General features: G+C 43.6%; 2 protein-coding genes across 8 annotated transcripts; both read right to left on the reverse strand.

Moving 5' to 3' along the window:
• Positions 1 to 95: 95 nt before the first annotated feature.
• On the reverse strand, positions 96 to 6702 carry slc25a51a (solute carrier family 25 member 51a). 7 transcript variants are annotated; one of them, XM_067250679.1, is made up of 6 exons: positions 4643 to 4735; positions 4246 to 4348; positions 3354 to 4108; positions 2974 to 3116; positions 2755 to 2837; positions 96 to 2172 (listed from the first exon to the last, which is right to left on the reverse strand). In XM_067250679.1, exons 3-6 carry the CDS (start codon positions 3498 to 3500, stop codon positions 1661 to 1663), a joined length of 885 nt encoding a protein of 294 aa, XP_067106780.1. In that variant the 5' UTR covers positions 3501 to 4108; positions 4246 to 4348; positions 4643 to 4735; the 3' UTR covers positions 96 to 1660. The 7 variants fall into 7 exon arrangements, with proteins under 7 accessions (XP_067106780.1, XP_067106783.1, XP_067106782.1 ...); XM_067250682.1 differs by having other exon boundaries at positions 4331 to 4348; positions 4643 to 4720; XM_067250681.1 differs by having other exon boundaries at positions 4331 to 4419; positions 4643 to 4720.
• Positions 6703 to 7201: 499 nt separating this feature from the next.
• Positions 7202 to 21406, reverse strand: LOC136955946 (high affinity choline transporter 1-like). Its single transcript, XM_067249721.1, has 9 exons — positions 21137 to 21406; positions 15231 to 15430; positions 14709 to 14822; positions 14147 to 14302; positions 11620 to 11768; positions 11337 to 11480; positions 11043 to 11196; positions 9521 to 9738; positions 7202 to 8795 (listed from the first exon to the last, which is right to left on the reverse strand). The coding sequence occupies exons 2-9, from the start codon at positions 15412 to 15414 to the stop codon at positions 8277 to 8279; spliced, it is 1638 nt and encodes a 545-aa protein (XP_067105822.1). The 5' UTR covers positions 15415 to 15430; positions 21137 to 21406; the 3' UTR covers positions 7202 to 8276.
• Between the last annotated feature and the right edge of the window lie 302 nt (positions 21407 to 21708).

Consider the following 21708-nt stretch of genomic DNA (forward strand, 5'->3'; position numbering starts at 1 on the left):
CTTAGGGAGATTTATCAAGTTGTATGTGTGTATTAAGAGTGTCAATGTCATGCATCACTTAGCATTAATTAGAATTTTGCAGTGGTCAGACAGTATTGTAGCATTGTGACATGTCCCAAAGGCAACTATTTATTTCAACATTAGTAAACCAGTATGTACGGTACGCAGCTCAACACATTGTTTTTCGGAAGAACTTCCATGGCCACTAGGTGGCTGTTTGTGTGCTATACATTGACTGTTCAAGAAGTTAGTTGACAGGATAGATATTTGCGTTGTCTTGTCACAGAAGCAAGATACAATGAAATCCATAAATGTTACATTTAAATACACTTTGCAGCAGGAAGGAACCTAGTCTACTGTACACAGACAACAATCCTTTATATTATCACACTTATAACAACAAACATGTTAACCTACATGTATGACACACCAACCACTACTGGGATGATATGTGTCTGCAAAAAAGCAAGGCACAAATTGAAGGCAGTTTTTGCGCTTAAACTAATACACATTTCAATAACATGAAAGACTTGGGTATACATGGCATAAGTATTTTGATAAAACACTATCTTTTTGCATCAAAGCTAAATACTGTAAAATAATACTAGCCATATTATTATGACGAGCCAAAATTGTACCAAATAAACACAACATGCAAAGAACCTAACATCCACTCTGATTATATAGACAGAGATAAGTGCTTTATCAAGACAGAGCACAGCCAAGATTGACATGACATTAGAATTGTTGCCACAGGAGACCAACACAATAAGGTGCAGAAAACATCCCCATCCCATTATAACATTGTCAATGTCTTCCACCTTTGGCCCTTAAGATCAAGTGTCAATAGTGATTATAAATAAATACATATACACTTTGACATACTTGCCATTTGTCTATTTCATAGCAATTTTTTATTTTAAATCTAGTGTTGTAAAGCCAAGATACAGATGCATTTAGAGTAAATCTATTGAACAGTGTGAACGGGCCAACAAGTTGTTTTGTTCTGTATACATTTAATTCAGAGGAGTACTAAATAGGTCACACTGCCCTGGTTTGAAACACTGCCAAGTCAGAGAACTATGTTAGTGTGTGTAATGAGATTGCGTGAGATGTAAGATCAAATATTTTTGAATTATGTTAAATGTTGTCATATGCTGAAGTAATCTGGAATAATTAAAGAAATAACGGTGTGGTTCTCATGTCAATAAAGTGGGCCCTGAATGACTCTTTGGCAGATTCCAGACACAGAACATTCGGAAATGTTGAACATTGAAATTTAAATAAATAACAGATCAGTCTGACACACACACACCTGCAGTAGAAAACTGTCCACTACCATCATTGTTACTATATAATTTTTCACCAAGTTGAGGTAGGCTCAATGGTTCAGTCTAAATTATATATTCATATATGGGTAACAAAAGGACATTAGTTCATTATGTATCTCCCCCCAGTCTGAAGACTACCATCTTGTGTGTGTGTGTGTGTGTGGAGGGGGGTTAGGGTTGGGGGGTTATACTTCTCGACTCATACCACCTCTTGCTATGCCAGTGTGCTTTGATAGGTGGCATCATTAATTTGAACAGCAATTAAAATAAGTAATACTAGAAACTAATATTAGTATTATTAGGGTTTTGCACAGCGTGCTGTTCGGCAGTTAGAGCACCTTGAGCAGCAGTTCATATGTGGCGTTGATGATGCCCCAGGACAGCACAGAGCGGTGGTAGTTCAGGTGCACACCGCGGAACAGCAGCACCACCCGCCCGCCCCGCTCCTTCAAAATGGCCGCCAGCACCTCCCTTCCGGATGGAAAGTGGCCCCCGATCTGCGCCTGGGCACGGGATTTGACCACGTTGAGAGGGTAAAAAAGGACCCCCAGGAAGGCCCCCAGCAGACCCCCACAGACAAAGTCGCTGAGGAGGTGTGCGGCGTGGGAGTCAGCCTGGGGGAGGAGGTCCTTGAGGGGGCCGCGTAGTGCGAAGAACAGGGCGTTACTTGGGCCGTTGCGGAGCAGGATGGGGACAAGGCCACGGTAGCACTCGCGCACGCCATGCTCTTGCAGGAGCATTCGGAAGGTGTGGACCGTGTTCTGAAAGCGGGCGTGGTGCCGGGGGTCTTGGAGTAGGGTCTGGACACGCTCGAATGGTGTGAGGGCGGCCTCGGCAGTGCCTGACAGAAAAAGTTTTTGAAAGCATTCCTAATTGTCAAACAAACAGCAACACAAGGAAAGACTTCTGAGAAGCAGCCATGAGCTGTTTAGTAAGTAAGATGCTACTGTTACACCGTAATGTTAGTTTTGCTCAAAGTGTCGGGTAGCTGAGCTATGGTTACTTTGCGATGTGGCTACTGACAGTTCCTTACTATGCACTTCTGAACCTTGATCTTCTGCTGTACTTAATAAATGAACTAAACCCCTCAGTTTGGAAACGTTATTTCGGTCGATTATTCCTCCCCTTCAGTAATACCAACTGGTATTGTATTTTATATCGTTGGAGAGCCTGATTAGTCACCTTTACAACGAGGTACAACCTAAGGATCGTGCATTCGTGGAACGAGCAACACAGCTAACCGGGCGGGTGGCGGCCCAAAATGTTTTGCCATAATCCCCTGCAATATTCTTCTGTTGATATTCACTCTAATACCAATTGGTATTATTGAAAGGGAGGAGTAATTGACCGAAATAATGTTTCAGAACTTTTTTTGAGGGGTTTATTTGTAAGTTGCTTTGGATAAAAGCGTAAAAAACTTCACCTGCTAGGATAGCGGCAACACTGCGAGTGAGGAGCTCTGGCGCCCCTGTGTGTTGAGGCAGCAGACGGGAGAAGTCCTCATACCTGGAACCATATTAGGGTTTGTGTGTTTAGTCAAGACAGGTCAGTCAAGATACCAAGAGGTTATAGTTGAAAAATCAGTTGGAAATGCTAGTTTGCGGTGTGAGGGCTGTTGGAAAGAATGGTGTCATATACATACAGTCCAAACATGATGGCCACGGTTGTGGTCTTCTGGAGAAGGGGGGGCAGGAGCCCTCTGTAGAGGGTCCTGAGGCCGTCCTGCTGGAGCTGACGCACTGCCTCCATCACACCCACCCCAAACAGCTGCTGGCGGAACAACACCTGGGAGGGGGGAGTTCAACATTTTGGTTTTGCAAATCAATGTATTTTCATGTCTTGACTCCAAAGTGCCTCTGACAGCAGGCTATAAATAAACGTCTTGATTGTCAGGACGGCTTTTTACTGGTCTGTGACAGATCTGAACAGATGGAGGCCTATGTCAGGCCAAGGGGGCATAGTTTGAAACACTAATAAGCCTTGTGTTACGGCCTTATGTGATAAGATCCCAGTTCAGCTGACCTTGTGTATGGGGAAGGTGACCACGATGTTGGTGAAAGCAGCACAGGAGCCACACAGGTAGTGCTTCTTCCTGGGGTCTAAATTAGGAAGGAGCATCCGTCCTCTGCCACCAGACGCCCCCTCTGTGTTATGGGCCTGGGGGGTCATGGCGAACTGCTTTCACTCTGGACTGACGGGAAACTCCATAGTCTCATCCATGGCCACACTTCCGCATGTACCAGGTTCCCGGCATTAAAACACAAAATTCTAGAATGGAAATGAGTTGTTAATGTTGCTAAAACGCCAGAGAAAATACTGTATACAATCATCTTTTTATTCTCAAAAAGCACACAGTCAGTAATGGCTCACCATAAAAGATTACAATGAATCAGAAAACGTATTTGGGGCTCCCTAATCAGGTCCTAAAACCATGCATTCAATTAGTACTGAGTACTACAGACTAAAACACAAACTTACTTTACATTAAAACCAGTCTAACAACTAGGAGTTAGACTGGTCCTAGCGCTCACGGCACTTGTGTGCTAATCAGCAGCTCTGATGTGATTTAATCTGGTGTCACAGAAAAGGCATTCCATGGTTGTGACAGCTATGTCTGTTACTCATCGGGGCCCATCAACATGTCAACTCGTTCTATACCCTATACAATATGTTTTAGTGCTTCACAGTGAAACACTGGGGGTGGCAGAGTGACAGTAGTGACAGACAGCTGCTCATCTTCAACGGAGGACAGGGGCCAGCAGACAGGAAGCTTGCAACTAGTCAACGAAAACAACCACACCCAACTCGTTAATCTTTCATCATGGTGTGTGAAAATGGAAAAGAACAGAATTTTGGAGATCTATTCAAATTTTGATAAATAGGCAAGAGGTTGTGCCTAGACTTGTACAGGCACCTCATCAAGTATTGCGTCTACTTTGATGGTGTGTTTGCCTCTCTGTGGGTCGACATGCGTAGCGTATACACAGCAAACATCTCACCTGTCGTTGGATGCAATCCTGTAACATTTTCAGAAACCATATTTTTTTATTGACATCAAAATAATGTCATTTTTAGGGGCAAAGGAAAACTAAGGAACAAGAGATAGGGTAGATGTGTCAGGGTAAGATCAATTACTATGACAGGTAGCTATTGTGCAAAAGCAACATCGGGACAGGAGCAAAACAACACTGTGTCTGAACGCACACTGTCACGCTTGTTCAAATCATACAAACAACTCATCACAACAACAAATTTTAGCAATCATTATACTCACTGACGATAAATACGACTGTTTAAAACATGGCATTTACCATCAAAGTGGGACCTTTTCGCTTTGTTTTATTTGATGCCCTTCGTGTCTTTGTTGTTATAGCCTACCAAGGCTATTGTATTGCACAGCGCCCTTTTCCGCATTGAATTCTGCATCGTCACGATCTCCCAACCAGTTCTCGTCTCTGATTGGTAATTTCATCTTCGAACAAAAACGCCATGTGTAGCAGTGCATCTTTTTGTTTACTGTAAAAAATAAAAACAAACGATGGTTACGTAATGTATTCCATTCCCTATTTTCAGACAAAAAATAATTTCCGGGTATTTTTGACGTTCTTGGTGACTTGTGTTCTTTGGATAGGAACCGTACTTGGGCAATGAAAGATGACGTCAAACCAGTTCGCAAGAACACAAAAACGGAAAAAGACGTGGATTGATAAACAGCCAATGACGTTTCACTTTATCGTCACTCAGCCTCCCAATACAATGATTCAGATAATGAGAAAGGTAAATCTGCTCTTACTACAAATATTTGTTCAGAGATACCTTTTCAGGTGCAAGGTAATGAATCACCATGAAAGCACAACAGAGGGTTTACATTACATTTAGTAGACGCTCTTATCCAAAGTGACTTACAGTAAGTACAGGGACATTCCCCTGAGGCAAGTAGGGTAAAGTGCCTTGCCCAAGGACACAACGTCATTTGCACGGCCCGGAATCGAACCGGCAGCCTTCTGATTAATATCCCGATTCCCTTACCGTTCAGCCATCCGTACTTCCTACGGCAGCTGAAGAAATTCAACTTGCAAAGACAATGATGGTGCACTTCAACGCTGCTGCCACTGCCAAGGATAAGAGCAGACTGCAGCGTATCATCTGCACTGCTAAGAAGGTGATTGGCTGCAATCTGCCTACCCTCGAGGACCTGCACACCTCGAGGACCCTGAGGCGAGCGAGGAAGATTGTGGCCGACTCCTCCCACTCTGGACACACTAGGTACGTTCGACTTCATGCAGCGCCGGCGTCGCCTGCAGCCGCCTGCAGCCCGGCTGACTTGAATCACCCAATGGCTTTCTCAACTTCAAGGCAGCCGGCTGCAGCCGGCTGTCGGCGCCGCCGGTGCTGCATGAAGTCGAACACACCTATTGTTTCAGCCACTCCTCTCCGGCAGAAGGCTGCGGTCCATCTGGACCAATACCACACGCCACAAAAACAGTTTATTCCAATCCGCTGTTGGCCTCTTCAACAAGGCCAAGGGCTCACACTGACTCTAATAATAAACTGCACAATGACACCTTGCTACATTGCAATTTGCACTATTTGTATCTTTTGTACTATTTGTATTCTTTGTAGCTACTATTTGTATTCTTTGTATTTTTATATTGTAAATTATGGCTACTTTGTATTTTATATATAGCCTACCTGTATTTATTTTTATTGTTAAGTATAAATCCCCTTAGTGTTGTACCTTTAGTAGCCTATATTTAGACCACGTAGCCTATTTAAGTTCTTAGATTCCTATATGTTTAATGTATGCACCTTCCTGCCAAAGTAAATTCCTTGTCTGTGCAAACTTTCAAGGAGTTTAAAACCCTTTCTGATTCTGATGACCAATTCAAGGCAGGTTAATTTCACGTAGGCTATAGCCTACTTTCCTTATTATTTCTCCAATCTGAGACAGACTAATTAGGTTGTATTTGATTGTTGTTTCACAGCTCCGTATCCACAAGGGCCAGACCCAGGAAAAAGAACACTCGGGCTGTTTATCAATCCGAATAACACTAATAACGCAAGTACGTTTTGAAGAACGTTCTCGCAAGCATCCTTGCGAAAACGGTCTTGCAAGATCTTCCCCGAGGACGGAGAACGAATTGAGATGCGGGTTTTCTTGGCTATTGCGCAATACACTGGACTAGGGTATCGAAGAGTCGGATACAATTTAAAAACTAGCCGTTTCATCAATAAAATAAGCACATTTAGCCACTGACCATTTGTCTTCACATTTTAATTCAGACGCTGATTTAAACGTACCGTTTAGCTGAAATATGAATAGTAAAAACTTACAGTTATGAAGTTTGTCCGCCTCTCCTGACATCTTGCAATTACTTCTAAGAAATCAGATGCGTTCACGCTGGCACCATCCGATGCATACTCCACAAAATGTGTAGACTTCGGTATTTTGGGCGTTCTTGGTGACTAGTGTTCTTTGAATTGGAACCGTACTTGACTTCAATGAAAGATGACGTTAAAGAGTTCGCAAGAACACAAGAACGGAGAAAAACGGGCCACTCGGCCCATTTTTCTCTCTCACTCATAAAAAGTGTAACCACGTGCTTGGATAATTGATTGCTTGTACTGGCACGTTGGGTAAAATGTAAATCAAGATAAATGTATGTCTTTTTGACATGCATGACAGTCCTTAACATGATTCATATTTTCGTGGTCAACAAGACAAGGTGGATTGGACTGCAAAAACGTGCATGTGTGTTTCTTAATTTGCAAGTAGTTTGTTCGCACTAGGGTAATAAGGAATAATTTAAGCTTGGAGTGGTTGCAAATGGACACACCAACACTTGTAAAGATTGAGTCTGAATAAGCAATTGTAGTTTACCTTTTTATTTTCACAAAACAACCCCACGATTTACAATGGATTATAGTAAGACCTCAAGAGGACAGACCTACCTCGAAGCTCAGTATAGACTACAAACACGCTGCAGAGTCGCAACATGCAACCACAATTCACTTAGCGTTTCCATTCTCTATGTAAAACAATTTGGTCTCGAAACTAAATTTTAATAAAAATGCTGTCAAATTATTATGTTTTGCTTTGCCCACAAAGACAACCATAGTTACCTTTCTGAAGAGGTGTGTTTTTGCCACACCTCTGTTTCTGAAGAAGTGTGTTTTTGCCAAAGTAACGGTTAGGGATGAAGCCTAGTGCACCAGTAAATAAAGGATTTCCCTGCGCACTATGCATTCAAATACTTTGAATGGGGCTTTGAGAAGGTGTATCCTAATCACCTCCCCTACACTGACAGCACTGAGACTGTTAACCTTGTGCTACTTGATATGGCAACTGGGTTTATCCAAGGCGATGGTAACACGAGTAACCAAGAGGACTCCAAGTTGAAGAGGAAAACATATTGCACTTAGTCGCTATAAGCATTTCATTAGACATTGTCAGATTACATTTAGCAAAACACCTTTTAGTTTTTCAGTCTAAATTAGTTGTCCAGATTATTTCTAACAATTAATTTATTTCACTGATTAAGAACGTCCTATAATTTTTTTTTCAATAGTCTATTAACTTTTTGCCTGTGCAATGCATAAGGTTGAGCTTTGGTAAAAGTATATACACTTATAATATAATCAAAAAAAGTCTGTACAGTAGAAGAGTATTTTACAGGAATGCCCATACACATTTAAATAAAAAATTCATGCGTACCAAAAAAAATCTAAAACGCACAATTCTTGGCTGGCTGGTACTAGGATTTGTTTGAACAGTATTGCAACACATCAAACGGCGGCCACTGCGGTGGTGTCCACTTTAATAATGTTTGTATCTCTCAGATTTTCAGATTCTATCAAGAGACCTTTGCATGACTTGGTTTGCATGAAACCAAGATGGCCTGCTCCTCTCTTACCCACAACCGGCCTCTTCCCCCCCCCCCTCTCTTAAAAGCTGGTGTCTAGCAATTGCTTGGAGGCTGCTGGGTTTTTGGTCTCTGCTTGGACGACCTTCTTGCCCTGTTCCTGGCTGATGCCGAACACGTCCCAGCGCTCCGAGAGCAGGCCCTTATTGAAGATGAGGGATGCCAGGTAGGAGAAGAACAGGATGGACACAATGGTTGTCAACATGATGGTGGTGCGGAAGGGGAAGAACTGGGTGAGCCGTCCTTCGGCGTCTAGACGGCAGCCGGGGTAATGGATGAGGGGCGGTAGATTGATGAGGGGCTCGCCGCTCATGAACCTCAGGACCATGCCGGAGAAGAAGCCCACTGTGGCGCCGTAACCATTGGAGATCTTGAAGAAGAGTACGCAGACCAGCTGGGGGAACATGATGGTGTAGGACATGTCCACGCCAACCAGCCAGAACACCAGCACACTGTTGTCCAGGAAGGTGAGGGCCGTGCCGGCAAGTCCCACCACCACCACCGAGATACGGATCACCCACTGCATCTCCCTGTCTGAAGCCTTGGGGGGGGGGGATTGAAGAAAGGGATGTATAGCGATACAGGGATGCAAGGGGAAAAAAGTGTTGAGAACTGAGAGAATCGTGACAAAGCATAACAAAGAGTTAATTCGTATAATGTAGTCTGTTTTATGAAGTTTCTGATCACTGTTTATATATAAACAGTACAACTGCCCGTATTTAGGCCTCAATCTGAAAGACCAGTAACAATATAATCTTTGTAGTCACAGTGAAAACTAGTTATGCCCCAGTAACATTAAATCCATATGGTGACAAACTATTCTCAACAGGCTTGAGAACATTCTGCCATTGTTTAACGCCTCCCTGGTTGTCATGTTGAACATTCCTAGGAGGCATGGCAGAAACAACATAGGAGCTCAAAAGCTACTTTGTTTTCCCAAGCCAGTAGTATGTGTGTGGGGGATGGGAGGGGGTATATACAGTATAATCATCTGGTCAGAGGGTGAATATCATCTACCTACCCACACAAGTCGGCCTTTAGAAAGTGTCGACCAATAAATGTGTCCTTGTTTTCAGTAGAAAAGTGTCCTTCTTTTGGTGATGTTGTGTTGTTAGGGCAATGTAGTTAAATTCTGGTGTTGTTGTTGTGGTGTAACATTGTGTCAAAACTTAGGTTGGGCTCAGGTTTCAATAATGCTGCTATGACATTTCAATGACATTACACTGAGGTCTAAAAATTACATTGCTTCAAGATTCTCGTGCTCACCTGTTTCCTACAGATGTTCTTGTAGATGTTGGAGGAGAACATGGAAGCCGAGGAGAGGAGGGCAGAGTCCATGGATGACATCACGGCGGCTGCGACAGCCCCGATGCCGATGATGGAGATGTAGTGAGGGGTGAGGTGGTGAAGGGCGAGGGGCAGGATGGAGCCGGCCTGGCCGCGCTCATATGGTGTGGGTAAACCATACGCTGTCATATTCCAGTCTGCGGAGCAGAAAATGGGTTATTTAGTTTGTCGGTTTGTTTGTGGAGTACTTAAAACATTTGAAAATGTTTCCACATTGTTTGCATTTAGCAGACACTTTTATCCACTGCGACTTACAAATAGTGCATATAGAAAGTACAGAAGAAGACCGAGGATCAGAAGTGCAGAGTTCTAACAGGATTAGCTGGTGACAGTCAGGGAACCGTCTTTATTTACAAGCCACTTCGCAAAGTAACCACCTCTCGGCTACCAGGCAAAGTGAAGAAAAAAGAAAACTACAGGGCAACAATAACATCTCATTTACAGAAGTGCATAGCACAGTGCAACATCAAACACTTCCATGGGTGCAGTCTCTTGTCAGACAGTGGGACAACAGGATCTCAAACATAACATGCAAAGAAGGGACAAATGTGCAGGTATCACAAAAAGTAGCAAAAGCTTATTTCAGTTTCCTTTTGCTCCTGGTCGCTATATGAGCCTCCGTCAGTGTATTACTCTGCCTGGGAAAGCCTGTTCTGTGTGTTCAGTGGGTTTCATGTTTCAAATCTCTCATATGATCATTTGTGCTTCCTCGTGTAGCAAAGTCAACCGTACCACACATAGCCGACACCCTGTCACAACCATCACATTCCGACACCCTGTCACAACCATCACATTCCCCCCGAGGCAAGTAGGGTGAAGTTTGCCACTTTGTTTTAATGTTGTGTTTACTGTAATTTTTATTCTAGTAACTCTTTCTCCTTGAAAGATAACAAAGTCATCCTTGGTGTCTATATTAAGCTAACATTCTAAAACAATCCTTCAACTATATTTTGTTACTGTACAAAGATGTCCTGAACAATTATTGAACACTTATGAACCAGCCAGAAACCAGTTCACACCTTTGGTAGGTGTGAATAAAAGAGGGGGGAGTTGAGAATTCAGCTTTCCCCAATCAACTGACTTCAGAGACAGGAAACTCCTAACTCTGAACTGTATGAAACTCTTGAGATGACAATCTATCTCTGAGTCAAGTGATACCAACGATGGCGTGGTAAACGCTGTCAGGATTGTCATTCCACAGGATCTCACCAAGCTTCTCCTGGGATTCAACAAGATAAGGGATTGCAACACTACCTGAACAATTCTGCGGAAAAAGTACCCAAACCGAATTGCGACCCGACTGAAATCACGCAGACTAAGTCTCATGATCCCTGCATCAAAGCAGGGTTTGCTTTGATGCTTCGACTTACAATATTCTTCAAATGGGCCTCGCACACGAACAGCCCTCAACCTCACGTGTGTTCTGGTATGAGTGGTTCACCTGTGGATGCAGCCACGGCCCCCACAAGGATGGAAGGGATGCCCAGCACCAGGCAGAAGGCGGAGGAGGCAAAGCAGGTGACCTGGGCCTGGGTGTAGGAGGAGGCCGACAGGATCCTCTGGTAGAATGCCTGGTAGGCCAGACCACCGAGAGCCTGGGGAGAAACAATGGACTCAGGGATGGGAGAGGTCATGAACTATTATGAAGTGTGTTTATGTGGGTGCGAGTAGATGTGTGAGGGGATACATGTGGGTCTAAGTGTGTGTGTGTGTGTAGCGACTTGTTTTTACTCACCAGTACCATGAAGTCATCAATCCACTTGCCGGCATCTTGGGCTTCCAGCTTGCCCACCCAGGGAGCCTGGAAGGTTGCGTTGAAGGCCGTCAGGGAGATATCCAGCGAGTTGGGACTGGTCAGCAGGAAAGGAACACACACCCACTGCAAGAGGGCAAAGTTGACAGAACATAAAATGTAAAAATAAACCTGACCTTTTTTCCCCCAGACGGTACGTGGAAAGCTTCATTTCCTGTTTCTAGATCTCGTTCCAAGTCTGGTTCAAATCTTTATCGGTACTCACCAGGCTGACAAAGATGAGGATAAGCTGGATGACGTCGGTGTAGGCTACAGAGTAGAGGCCTCCCAGCAGGGTGTAGATGATGGCCACCACGGATGAGATGCAGATTGAGTAGACATAGTGGAGGTCTAGGATCACGCTCAGGGTCCCACCTGGAAACACACGCAGCACAGCACTAAGTACAGCCCGACATGACAGAGCGCACCACACATGACAGATGAGAGGGACTGTGCCCTCGAACAAAGGTGTGTGATTGTATATGTCAGAGTTGTCTATATTAGGATAGCAGTTTCATTAAGTTCTAGAATTGATGGTCAGTTAGTTGATTGGGAGTTTTTGATAGTCCGTTTTTTGTGGCTTTATCACTGAAATTAAAGTCGTTTTTCAAAAACTCACAAGAGTAATTTGTTGGTCTTAGACCAAGAGCAATGTATGCAAGAATAAGACAAGGAAACAAAACAGAAATATATTTGAAAATAAAAATGAACAATAAAGAAAAGTAAGGCATACAGCAGTCTATTGGTTGTGAGATTCAAGAATTCCCACCGTCTCTCGATGATCATCATCATCATCATCATCATCATCATCATGAAGAAATGATCTCTTTAGAAAAACTATAAAGACTCAAAAATAGTCAACAGAAATCTATTAATAAAAACGAATCTGAGAAAACAATAAAGCAAACGAAAACAAAATTATTAAAGCAAAAAAAAGATCTGTGTGTTACTCAAACAAGCAAAGCATCTCTACCTGACGAGTCTTCCTCAATGCCAGGGTCTCCCCAGCCGTGATGCAGCCACACCAAAACAATGCCCTTAAACAGAAGAGTGTCAGATCGGCACCATCGCTGACCACTGTTTCAGTCTGACTGTGACCTTTCTTCCCCTGGCCTTCACTGTGACACCCTGAGATTTTGGTGTTTGCCAGGTATGGATTTAGATCCTTTCCGACTACTCAAATCACTCACACACGCACACACAGATGTACAAAGACAGGTACAGTTTTTAGATGGGCCCATTCAATTTCAAGTTAAGTCTAGTGAAAAATACAGCCATGCCCCAATCATTTACAGATAGCTCAATTATTATCATCTGCAGATCTTCTGTAAGGGTTAATCCACATAGGTGTAGGCTGCGTTCTTGTGCGATATTATCAATGCTAGAAAACAGCCCTATCTCTATGGGTTTAACTTCACTGAGCCGTGCAGGGCTGTACCAGGCCAGGATAGACCTCGCTGGGCTAAATATAGGTGAGAGAAGGAATACCAGTTAAAGGACTCCGGGGCTAAATAGAGAACGATGGCTACATATCTGCAAAATACCTCACTCTGTTTTTAGCTCCCTTGTTTATTCCCTGCCTGCAGTGGCTGGACTTATGCAGGCACACAAGTGCACGTACACACACATAATTTGCGACCCGCAACCTAATTGGGTGATATTGGTTTCACATGGCCAGTATGTACACACACACACACACACACAAATTAAGATACACTCACACCATCATCCAGAAATTACAGGCTCACCAAAACACAAACAGTCTCTTAGCAAAGGCAGGTCTCTTTGTAACTTGTCTTCACCTCCTTCTTTGGGGGTCAACCGTAATTACAGCAGCTAGGGGTGTAGTGTAGTGAGAACATCCCACACTGGTCGAATAAAGTTTAAAAAAAACACCCTTAGTTACACGTCTGTTGTGAGGTGAGAGTGACCAGACCTGTTTTAGTAATCCACCCCAACATTACCATGGGTACATAGGATCAAGTCTGGCCAGGACGGTAGGGAGTCAGTTGGCTGAGCGGTGAGGGAGTCGGGCTAGTAATCCGAAGGTTGCCAGTTCGATTCCCGGTCATGCCAACTGACGTTGTGTCCTTGGGCAAGGCACTTCACCCTACTTGCCTCGGGGGAATGTCCCTGTACTTACTGTAAGTCGCTCTGGATAAGAGCGTATGCTAAATGTAAATGTAAATGTAGGACGGGGACTCTTGATTTAAAGTTGTGTTGTCTTTCAGTCTGAGAGCCTTACTGCTTTGACACACTGAATAGAAAACAAACTCACTCTCGACACCAGAAACTTGATACATTTTTTATCACCTTTAGAAACAGCACTGGAACAGAGAACATTGTTAAAACACACACACAAACAGACAGACAGACAAACACCCAAACCACAACAACTCTGATAGACATTTATAAAAAACTTTGGCTGCATGTGCTCAAGTAGAATGCAGCATTGTTGCAGTTAATCACCCATAAAAAAATACAAGGTTTGAGTTGGGTACCATGTCATTGTTACTCAATCCAGTTTGGACACAGTCATTTCAATGTAAGGTCATCCATTGTTATGTACATGTACTGGAAGGACACATTCATCTTTTCTCCTTTTTGATTAATAGGCGATTTAATGCTTGAGGAGAAATAGAACAAAACCCCAAAAATGGGAGCTTGTGTGAGCGTGAGGACATCCATGTGCTAATGCGTGTTGTTTTGCGCATGCAAGCGTCTGAGTGTGGGACCCTGCTTGGGCTCCTTACCGAGGCTGACGAGGGTGCGGGCCACCCACAGGACATCGGCCACCAGCGCAGGAAGGATCAGGGCGCTGCTCAGGACGTTGCCATATTTCTGCTGGAACGGGTCCATCATGGTGATATATCGATTCTCTCTCATGGGCTTGGCGAAGAAGAAACCGCCTGGTAGGAGAGGAAAAGGATGAAAGGAAGAATGAAGAAAAGAGAAGGGATAATAAACAGATGGTACTCTCCCTGAGTAAATAACACGCATCTTCCTCGGGTGCTGAAACGACCAGTAAAGATGATATAAAGGTTCTGTCCGCAACAGAGCCTGAGATCTGACCTTGAGTACACGCATTCCTGCAGGGCCTTTAAACATGCTGGCCAGGTGACCTTACCACATCAACAGGCCTCGTTTGTGTCAATGGGTTAAATCAGCAAGAGGAAGTGGATACGTGGGGGATCACGTACAAGCGAACTAAATATACTGATATGTAGGTATATATATACACACACGTGTGTATGTAGCCGAGGTCAGCTTTGTCCCTCTGATGTCATGGTGGGGGGCTAAGATGGCCATACTCACCCAGGAAGAAGGTGAGGACGTAAGGCACAGGCATCAGAGCCCAGACCAGACCCAAGGTAGGGTTATACACTGCCTCAGCTATGCCGAGGATGAAGCCTCCACCCACCCAGGTGGCTGCAGTGAGGACACAAAGAGAAAGAGAGAGAGAGAGGGGCAGAGAAGAAAAGAGAATAGAGAGAGAGAAACACGTTACCACAGAGAAACACCAAACAGAAATCTGATATGGAATATGTTCCTCCATTTAATGATAGACAGGTGGGTCACAAGGTTTAGCTATGTTCAGACTCTGGGAGGGGGGGGGGGGGGGGCTGTTGGCATTGGCTAGCAGATGGTCTGGCTGCAATGTCACTGCAGCTTTACGTCATTCCACTCTCATTTACTGAAGCCTGATAGGACAGCCTATTCTCAAAAAAATCCACAGTGAATACAATCTATATTGTATCATTGACATTGTATAAATACATCGAAAATGCAATGAGAAGCTTCAGTAAAATCCGAAGTTATTGGAGATCCTCTGCTCACCAGTGAGCGTGAAGATCCCGACCAGCAGGTTGATGTTGCGTCCAGCGAGCAGCGTGATCTCCATCCCGTCCCCCGTACACTTCCTCTCCTCCTTCTTGGAGCGCATGGAGGCCCAGATGCCGGTTCCCAAGATGAGAACGTAAAACCCAGCCATGACGATGATGCCCGGAATGTTTAGAGCCATTTTCTCCGCGAAAAACCTTCAATAGTTTACATTAGAGAGGGAGTGTAGGGAAGGGCAGGAGAGGAGAGGGAAGAAAGGAAAGCAAGGGGGGAAGGTAGTGGAGGGGTATATGAGGAGATGGTGGTAGAGAGAGGAGGAAAGGAGGGTTTATTAGGTGTTGAAAAGAGAAAGACAAATCAAAACATGAGACAAAGTTTGTGTTTGCGTGTTTCCAATATAGGGTTTAATTTATGAACTACACAATCAACACTTAATATACTGTATTAGCGGAGGATGATGACAAGACTAAACAATGGCTGTTTATCAATCCGAGAGAACGCTAAGAACGTACTTGCGTTCTTGAGAAGAACATCCTCGCGGGAACGGTCTTTTAAGATTTGAGATGCGCATGTTCTTGCAAAGACTTCTGGGAAATAAGATGCGTTCTCGCTGACCAAGTCACCATCCGATGCATCCTCGATTAAAGGGGCGAATCAAGAACATTTCCGGGTATTTTTGGTGTTCTTGGTGACTTGTGTTCTTTGGATTGGAACCGTACTTGGGCAATGAAAGATGACGTTGAACGAGTTTGCAAGAACACAAGAACGGAGACGTTGATTAATAAACAGCCATTGTGAAATTGTGGGGGTGGTTCGCGAAATAAATGGCAGGAAGTGATGTCAGTGGGCAATGGCGAGAAGAGAAGGACATGGTCAAAGTAAACACCTACTTTTAAAAGGAGAGGAGGATGGGGGAAGAAGGAAAGAGAAGATGCAAAAAAAGGTGCTTCTCTGATACCCATGCTCTGCTCAGCAGAGGGGATGAAGGGGAGGTGGAGTAGAGGCGGAGGAGAGAAGGGGTGCAAAGGGTTGAGTGGGGAGAGGTGGGTCTCACCAGACGCTGAGGAGCGTTGACAAAATGGCAGCAGCTGCCCCCTCTTCAGTGTGGTGATGGGTCCCGAGGATCGCACCCAAAACTTTAGTGGGCCAGCAGACCAACTCAGAGCTATGTTAGTGTGTGCGTGCAAGTGTGAAAGTATATGGCCATTGAAAAGTGTATCAGTTACATCCAAGACTGTATTGGGGAAGTATAATGGCCAAACAAACAAACAAAGAAAACAAACAAAAAAAAGTGTGCTAAAAATGCCAGTTTTGTGTTGCTTGATTCACCTCATTCATTGGTATCTACTCAATATCAACCACAACCACTGCATTTAAAACCCTGTGCTTGATAAATCAGGTAAGGATCACAGTAAGGCAGTTTCTTTCAAATGATGGGTTTATTGCACAAGCTTCCCACTCTACAGGAAAATAATTCACCTAAAGTCATTTAAAGACAAAAAATGATTGTGGATACAGTAAAAAGTGTAAGAAGTGAAGACCAATGACAACTGAATGTGAAAACGTGTAAGGAACCCATCTGAACTGTGAAGGGTCCAGAAAAAGAGAAGGGGTTGAACTCATAAGAGAGGAGGGTTTTTTGTGTGTGTACTGTTTGCATTTCTGCACACGTGTACAATATGTGAGCAAAAGGGTGTGTGTGTGTGTGTGTGTGTTTGGGGGCTGGGCTAAGTCTGAAAAAGGTCTCATGTACTCCTGGCATGTACGGTCACGTGTATGTGACTGTGGTGTGCATAGCATAGAGTTTGCCGAAACCTGCTAGACCAGAAATCCCCATTACTCCTATAACAAATAGTGTTAATTCCAGTTGGTCCCTTTACCAACTAGTTGGGGACTTATGATTGCACAAAACTGAAGGGAACGCAACAGAGCTTCTCCTGGACCCACCAGAATCATGCAGAGACAGAGAATAAATAGTCAAAAAAAATACTATAGTCTCACTGACCATAATAGTGAGTTCAATGCACAATTGTGCAGAATCAGATGTAAACATAAAGCTAAGTAAAGAAAGTGCTCTTTAGCCACAACAAAAGGGCTTTTGTTTACTGTAAAGGCACAGTCTTTAGGGGAGTGACGGGTTTGTTCGACGACTTTTGGGAAGGGTTGGAGGCGGTACCAATGAGTCAGGGACATATACACACACGTCCACACACAAAGGAACATACAAACATGAAGAAACATGCCTCTTTACACAAGCCTCTTTACACAAGCCTCTTTACACAAGATAAACACTTCCTGTCATTTCACTTCCTGTCATTTCACCACTGATGGTGGGCGCTTTGCTCACTTCTCGACATGCCAGGGCTTTTCACGTCATACAGCTGTATGTGCACACACTTGCACACACACACTCTATCCGATGTGCCCAGGGCCAGCAGCTCGTCTTTTCATTAACACTACCTCCGTGAATATTCACACTCTCAGGTTCCACCAGTCTAAATGTATCTTTTCACTTGTTGTGCAAGGTGCCTGGACAGTTTTGGTTGACTGCCAGGCATTAGAGTAGCCTGGAACTCCTTGGCAACTGTGTTTATCCCAGAACATCGAACCAAAATGGATGCCAAAGACCATTCCTCAAACCAAAACAGTCCAGGACTTTAAAAGGAGGTTGTAATGTTTGACATCTGGACAGGGAGAGCGAGCGGCTGTTGTCGTGTATGAATGACGGGACTGTTAAACAACGGAATGTTCCTGAAAGCTAGAGCATCATGTCCTCAGTTTACCGACAATACAACAAAGCAATCCTAACGTTGTAACCGAAAATACATTATTTAACCTTGTACCCTGTAGGGTTCTCTTTCCAACTATTTGTTGTTTGTTGTTCCAACTACTACTTGTTTTTGCTCTCTCTGACTCTCTATCACTCTATCACTGACTCTTTCATTCTAACTATGACTCCCTCTTTCAGTGACTCACACTGACTAGCACTCTTTCTCGGTCTTCCCCTTGTTTTCTTCTCTCCCCGGTATTTTGTGGAGGTGTTAAGACGTGCCAAAAGTTTTCCTAAAAATACAGAGAAACCTATGCAAAAGCCGTGGCCCTGTTTACGTGGAGGTGACAATAAAAGATTGAAGGTAAAACAATCCCATTTGTTATACGACAGTAGCAGAACTGCGATCCTTTTTTTCCTCTCCCTCCTCCTCTCCCTCCTCCCCTCCCCTCCCTCCTCCTCTCCATCCTCCCCTCCCTCCTCCTCTCCCTCCTCCTCTCCCTCCTCCTTCTAGACTGTTTACTCAGAAAACTGACCATTCGCAAAATCTTACCATGTCAACATGCCCCCCCCCCCCCCTTAGACTGAGAGCTCCACTGTCTTACAACATACACACATGCACAGACACTTGCGCGTACACACACACAGCTCTTCATACCAGGCTGCTAGGCACTGAAGAGTGATTCCTACTAAGACATGACTAATTCATCTGGTATGTTGGAATCAGTTCTCAGAACTCTGTAATTGCCCACCAGTGATCCTTTATCATGTTAGCTCTTGATTTATAAAGCAACATGAGAAAGACAACATCAGAGAGACAATATAAGAAATTGAACCATTACATTTCAACATACCCTAGTCACGTTTGTGGAAAAACAAGAAGTGAGTGACTACAATGTACGAGGGCCTCAATGTTCTTGACAGCCTTGTGTTGGCTGTCACAGAGTGAGTAAGAGAGAGAGAGAGAGAGAGAGAGCACTCTTGCCATGATAGTGGAAAAAAACAAGTATGCGCTCGACAACCTACAGCACCTCCAACTCCTCCGCTATCGCCTGTTTGCCCCCCCCCCCCCCTCTGATTGTCATTATACAATGACAATCAGAGGGGATCAACTTCTTCTCCAGGGCGAAAAGTAATATTTACGATTACAGGTAAGAACTGTTTTAACCTCAAACCCCCCAAAGGCCCCCCCGTAATTCGAACCCTGCCCCCCCCCCCCCCCCCCCCCCACCCCCACACACACTTTTTATTTGTTTGTGCAACTGGCAAGGCATCTAGACATCCCCTCAATCATCTTCGGCCTCTATCTGAAATGCTTTGCATAGGAGCCCAGTTTAACACTCAGTTGTGCCAAACCCTAGTTGGAAAACCTCCACACCAGTCCCATCCCTACCTATCCACCCCCCACCTCCAGTCTAACTGTACCTATGTGGAAAAGTACGTGTATATTTTTTTTAAATAATAGCTTTCAAAACTAAATACTAAAATCTGTCACTCTCTTGAAGAAAATAACTGATTATTTTACCTCTCCCACAGAACCTATTAATGTATCATTGCACAGACAAACAATACCCTCTGTAGAAGGCATGTGACTTGACTAGGACTGCAACTAGTCGACAAAGAACACAGTGTACCTTCAAGCTGATCTCAACTGATATCACGTCAAAATCCAGTCGGCCATATGTATAGGGACGTATATCAGTCTGAAACTATCTCTTATCACTTAGTCTGCTCATGTACAGCTGTTTGTGGGCGGGGCAGGCTAAAGCAACCTAATTATGTTTACTGATAAACAACGTGGGAGAAACCTTACTGAAAAAGAGAGAGAGAGGTACAGCGTGAGAGAAAGAAAAGGAGGAAAACAGAGATGTTGCCTACCATATTTGATGTACCATGAAGTTGTTCCTTGATCTGAATAAGAATTGTTTATTTATTTATTGCCAAGTAAGTTTAAACAAACACAGAATTTACTGTGGCAGGAAGGTGCATACAATAAACATATATGGATCTTAATTTTTTTTTCCAAAAAGTTTTATGTATAAATAGATTTATTTAAAGTCCAATACTAAGCTAAACAACATAATAAAGAGCTAAACAATGTGAGATATAAAATAGTTGGCACGCATCCTCCCACTATGTCAACATTGTGGTCAAAAGCAATGACAGCTCACATCAAGAGCATGTTGCTATCAAGTACAATAACATAATTAATGACAATAGCACCTCTTGCAACCATCGAGAAGACACAGTAAAACAAACATCAAGATAACTCATCCCCACATTGTGGAGCAAGGCCAACTTGTTTCTCTTACAATGGAAAATGGCTTGTTTTTGACAGTTGCAGAACACTTTTACAGAAACAAAAATGTCTCATTGAGGACCACCAGCATCTGTGGCTAAATGTGGGAACGGACAAGTGGTCTATTCTGAGTCAAGCATGCACTATCACTTGGTGCCCTTTAGCAACTCATTTGAATATTTAACCGACAGCAAAGGGCTTAGTCGGAGAATAGCTTACTTTATTTCCTAAACAGAAAAGAGCCAGAGCAGTTTGGGCTTGAATCCCTATCGTCACGTAAATTACGTAATAATGTACACAATCTTTCAGCATACTTTTTTTCTTCAACCTGGCGCTATACTCTCACATAGGCTACACAGCCTATGCATACTGCTATTAAGATACTGTGCATTATTTTCGCATTAATAGGCAGACAAAGTGAGCAGACGCAGGTTAAAAAAACGGTCTCATAAAGCATTTATATAGAGGCAATCAACCATTCCTGTATTCAAACACAGGATTTCAAATTGGGACATCAACATGTTGGCCGCTTCCATCGAAGGCTACCTCGTCAGGATAAGCTATACTCAATAAAATAAATTATGCTTCTAAAGCTTGAATGTATGTTAGGCTATCAGATTTCAAATTGACTTGCCAAAAGTGACGAATAAACTGAGCATAATTATTAGGCATTTTCATAAATAATAATTCCTACAATTGTACAGTCCACACGCGTAGGGACACACACACATAAGTACGATAAAGCATTTCAAAGTAAACTACACTCCACCGCAAATCATTGTTTCCTACCAGGGAATTAACAGAAAATCTAAAGAGGTCAGAAATGATACATACCGAACGTAATGCGTGTGTAAGCTTGTCCAATAGTGATGCTGGAGTGTGAAGGGTATCGTGAGAGAAAGGATCAGAACAGACGGTCCAACAGTATAAAACAGATGCTGTGTAACGGTGGACGGTCCCAAACTTTCTCAACACAGAGAGATTATGTAAAACTAGATAAGAAAAGAAGAAACGTCCTGAACATTAAGAATGTAAAGATTGTAGAGTAGAATCAAATTAAAAGATGTAGGTCTAGGATGTCCCTTCAGGAAGCTTGGAAAAACTTAGTACGATTCGCCATCCCCTGCCCTCCTTTAAAAACTCCAGGGGGGGTGGCACAAAAAGCACGAGGCTATATTATGTGAGACCCAATTGGTTGATTCAGAAACGCTAACTGATGCCTGTCTTACTTGTTTTCGCTCAGCTCCTTTAGAGTACTAGCTGCACTTCACTCACTTCATCTCCCTCGACCTCTCCTCACTAACTAAGTAGGTGTGTGTGTTGCATTGTTAATGGTCCTTAAGCATTATTCCTATACATTACATTTTGTCTTCCCTTTTGCTGTGTCAGTAGAGCAGCCCATGTTA

The sequence above is a fragment of the Osmerus mordax genome, chromosome 14 (assembly GCF_038355195.1).
Source record: "Osmerus mordax isolate fOsmMor3 chromosome 14, fOsmMor3.pri, whole genome shotgun sequence".
Taxonomy (NCBI): domain Eukaryota; kingdom Metazoa; phylum Chordata; class Actinopteri; order Osmeriformes; family Osmeridae; genus Osmerus; species Osmerus mordax.

Coding starts and splice junctions, on each gene's coding strand:
- slc25a51a (XM_067250684.1), bottom strand. CDS start 3,500: ATGACCCCCCAGGCCCATAACACAGAGGGGGCGTCTGGTGGCAGAGGA. Junction 2,838..2,973: donor GTGGCCATCATGTTTGGACT/GTATGTATATGA, acceptor ATATGGTTCCAG/GTATGAGGACTTCTCCCGTC. Junction 2,173..2,754: donor TGTTGCCGCTATCCTAGCAG/GTGAAGTTTTTT, acceptor TTTTTCTGTCAG/GCACTGCCGAGGCCGCCCTC.
- LOC136955946 (XM_067249721.1), bottom strand. CDS start 15,414: ATGGCTCTAAACATTCCGGGCATCATCGTCATGGCTGGGTTTTACGTT. Junction 11,481..11,619: donor TCCTCATCTTTGTCAGCCTG/GTGAGTACCGAT, acceptor GCCCTCTTGCAG/TGGGTGTGTGTTCCTTTCCT. Junction 9,739..11,042: donor GGCCGTGGCTGCATCCACAG/GTGAACCACTCA, acceptor TCTGCTCCGCAG/ACTGGAATATGACAGCGTAT.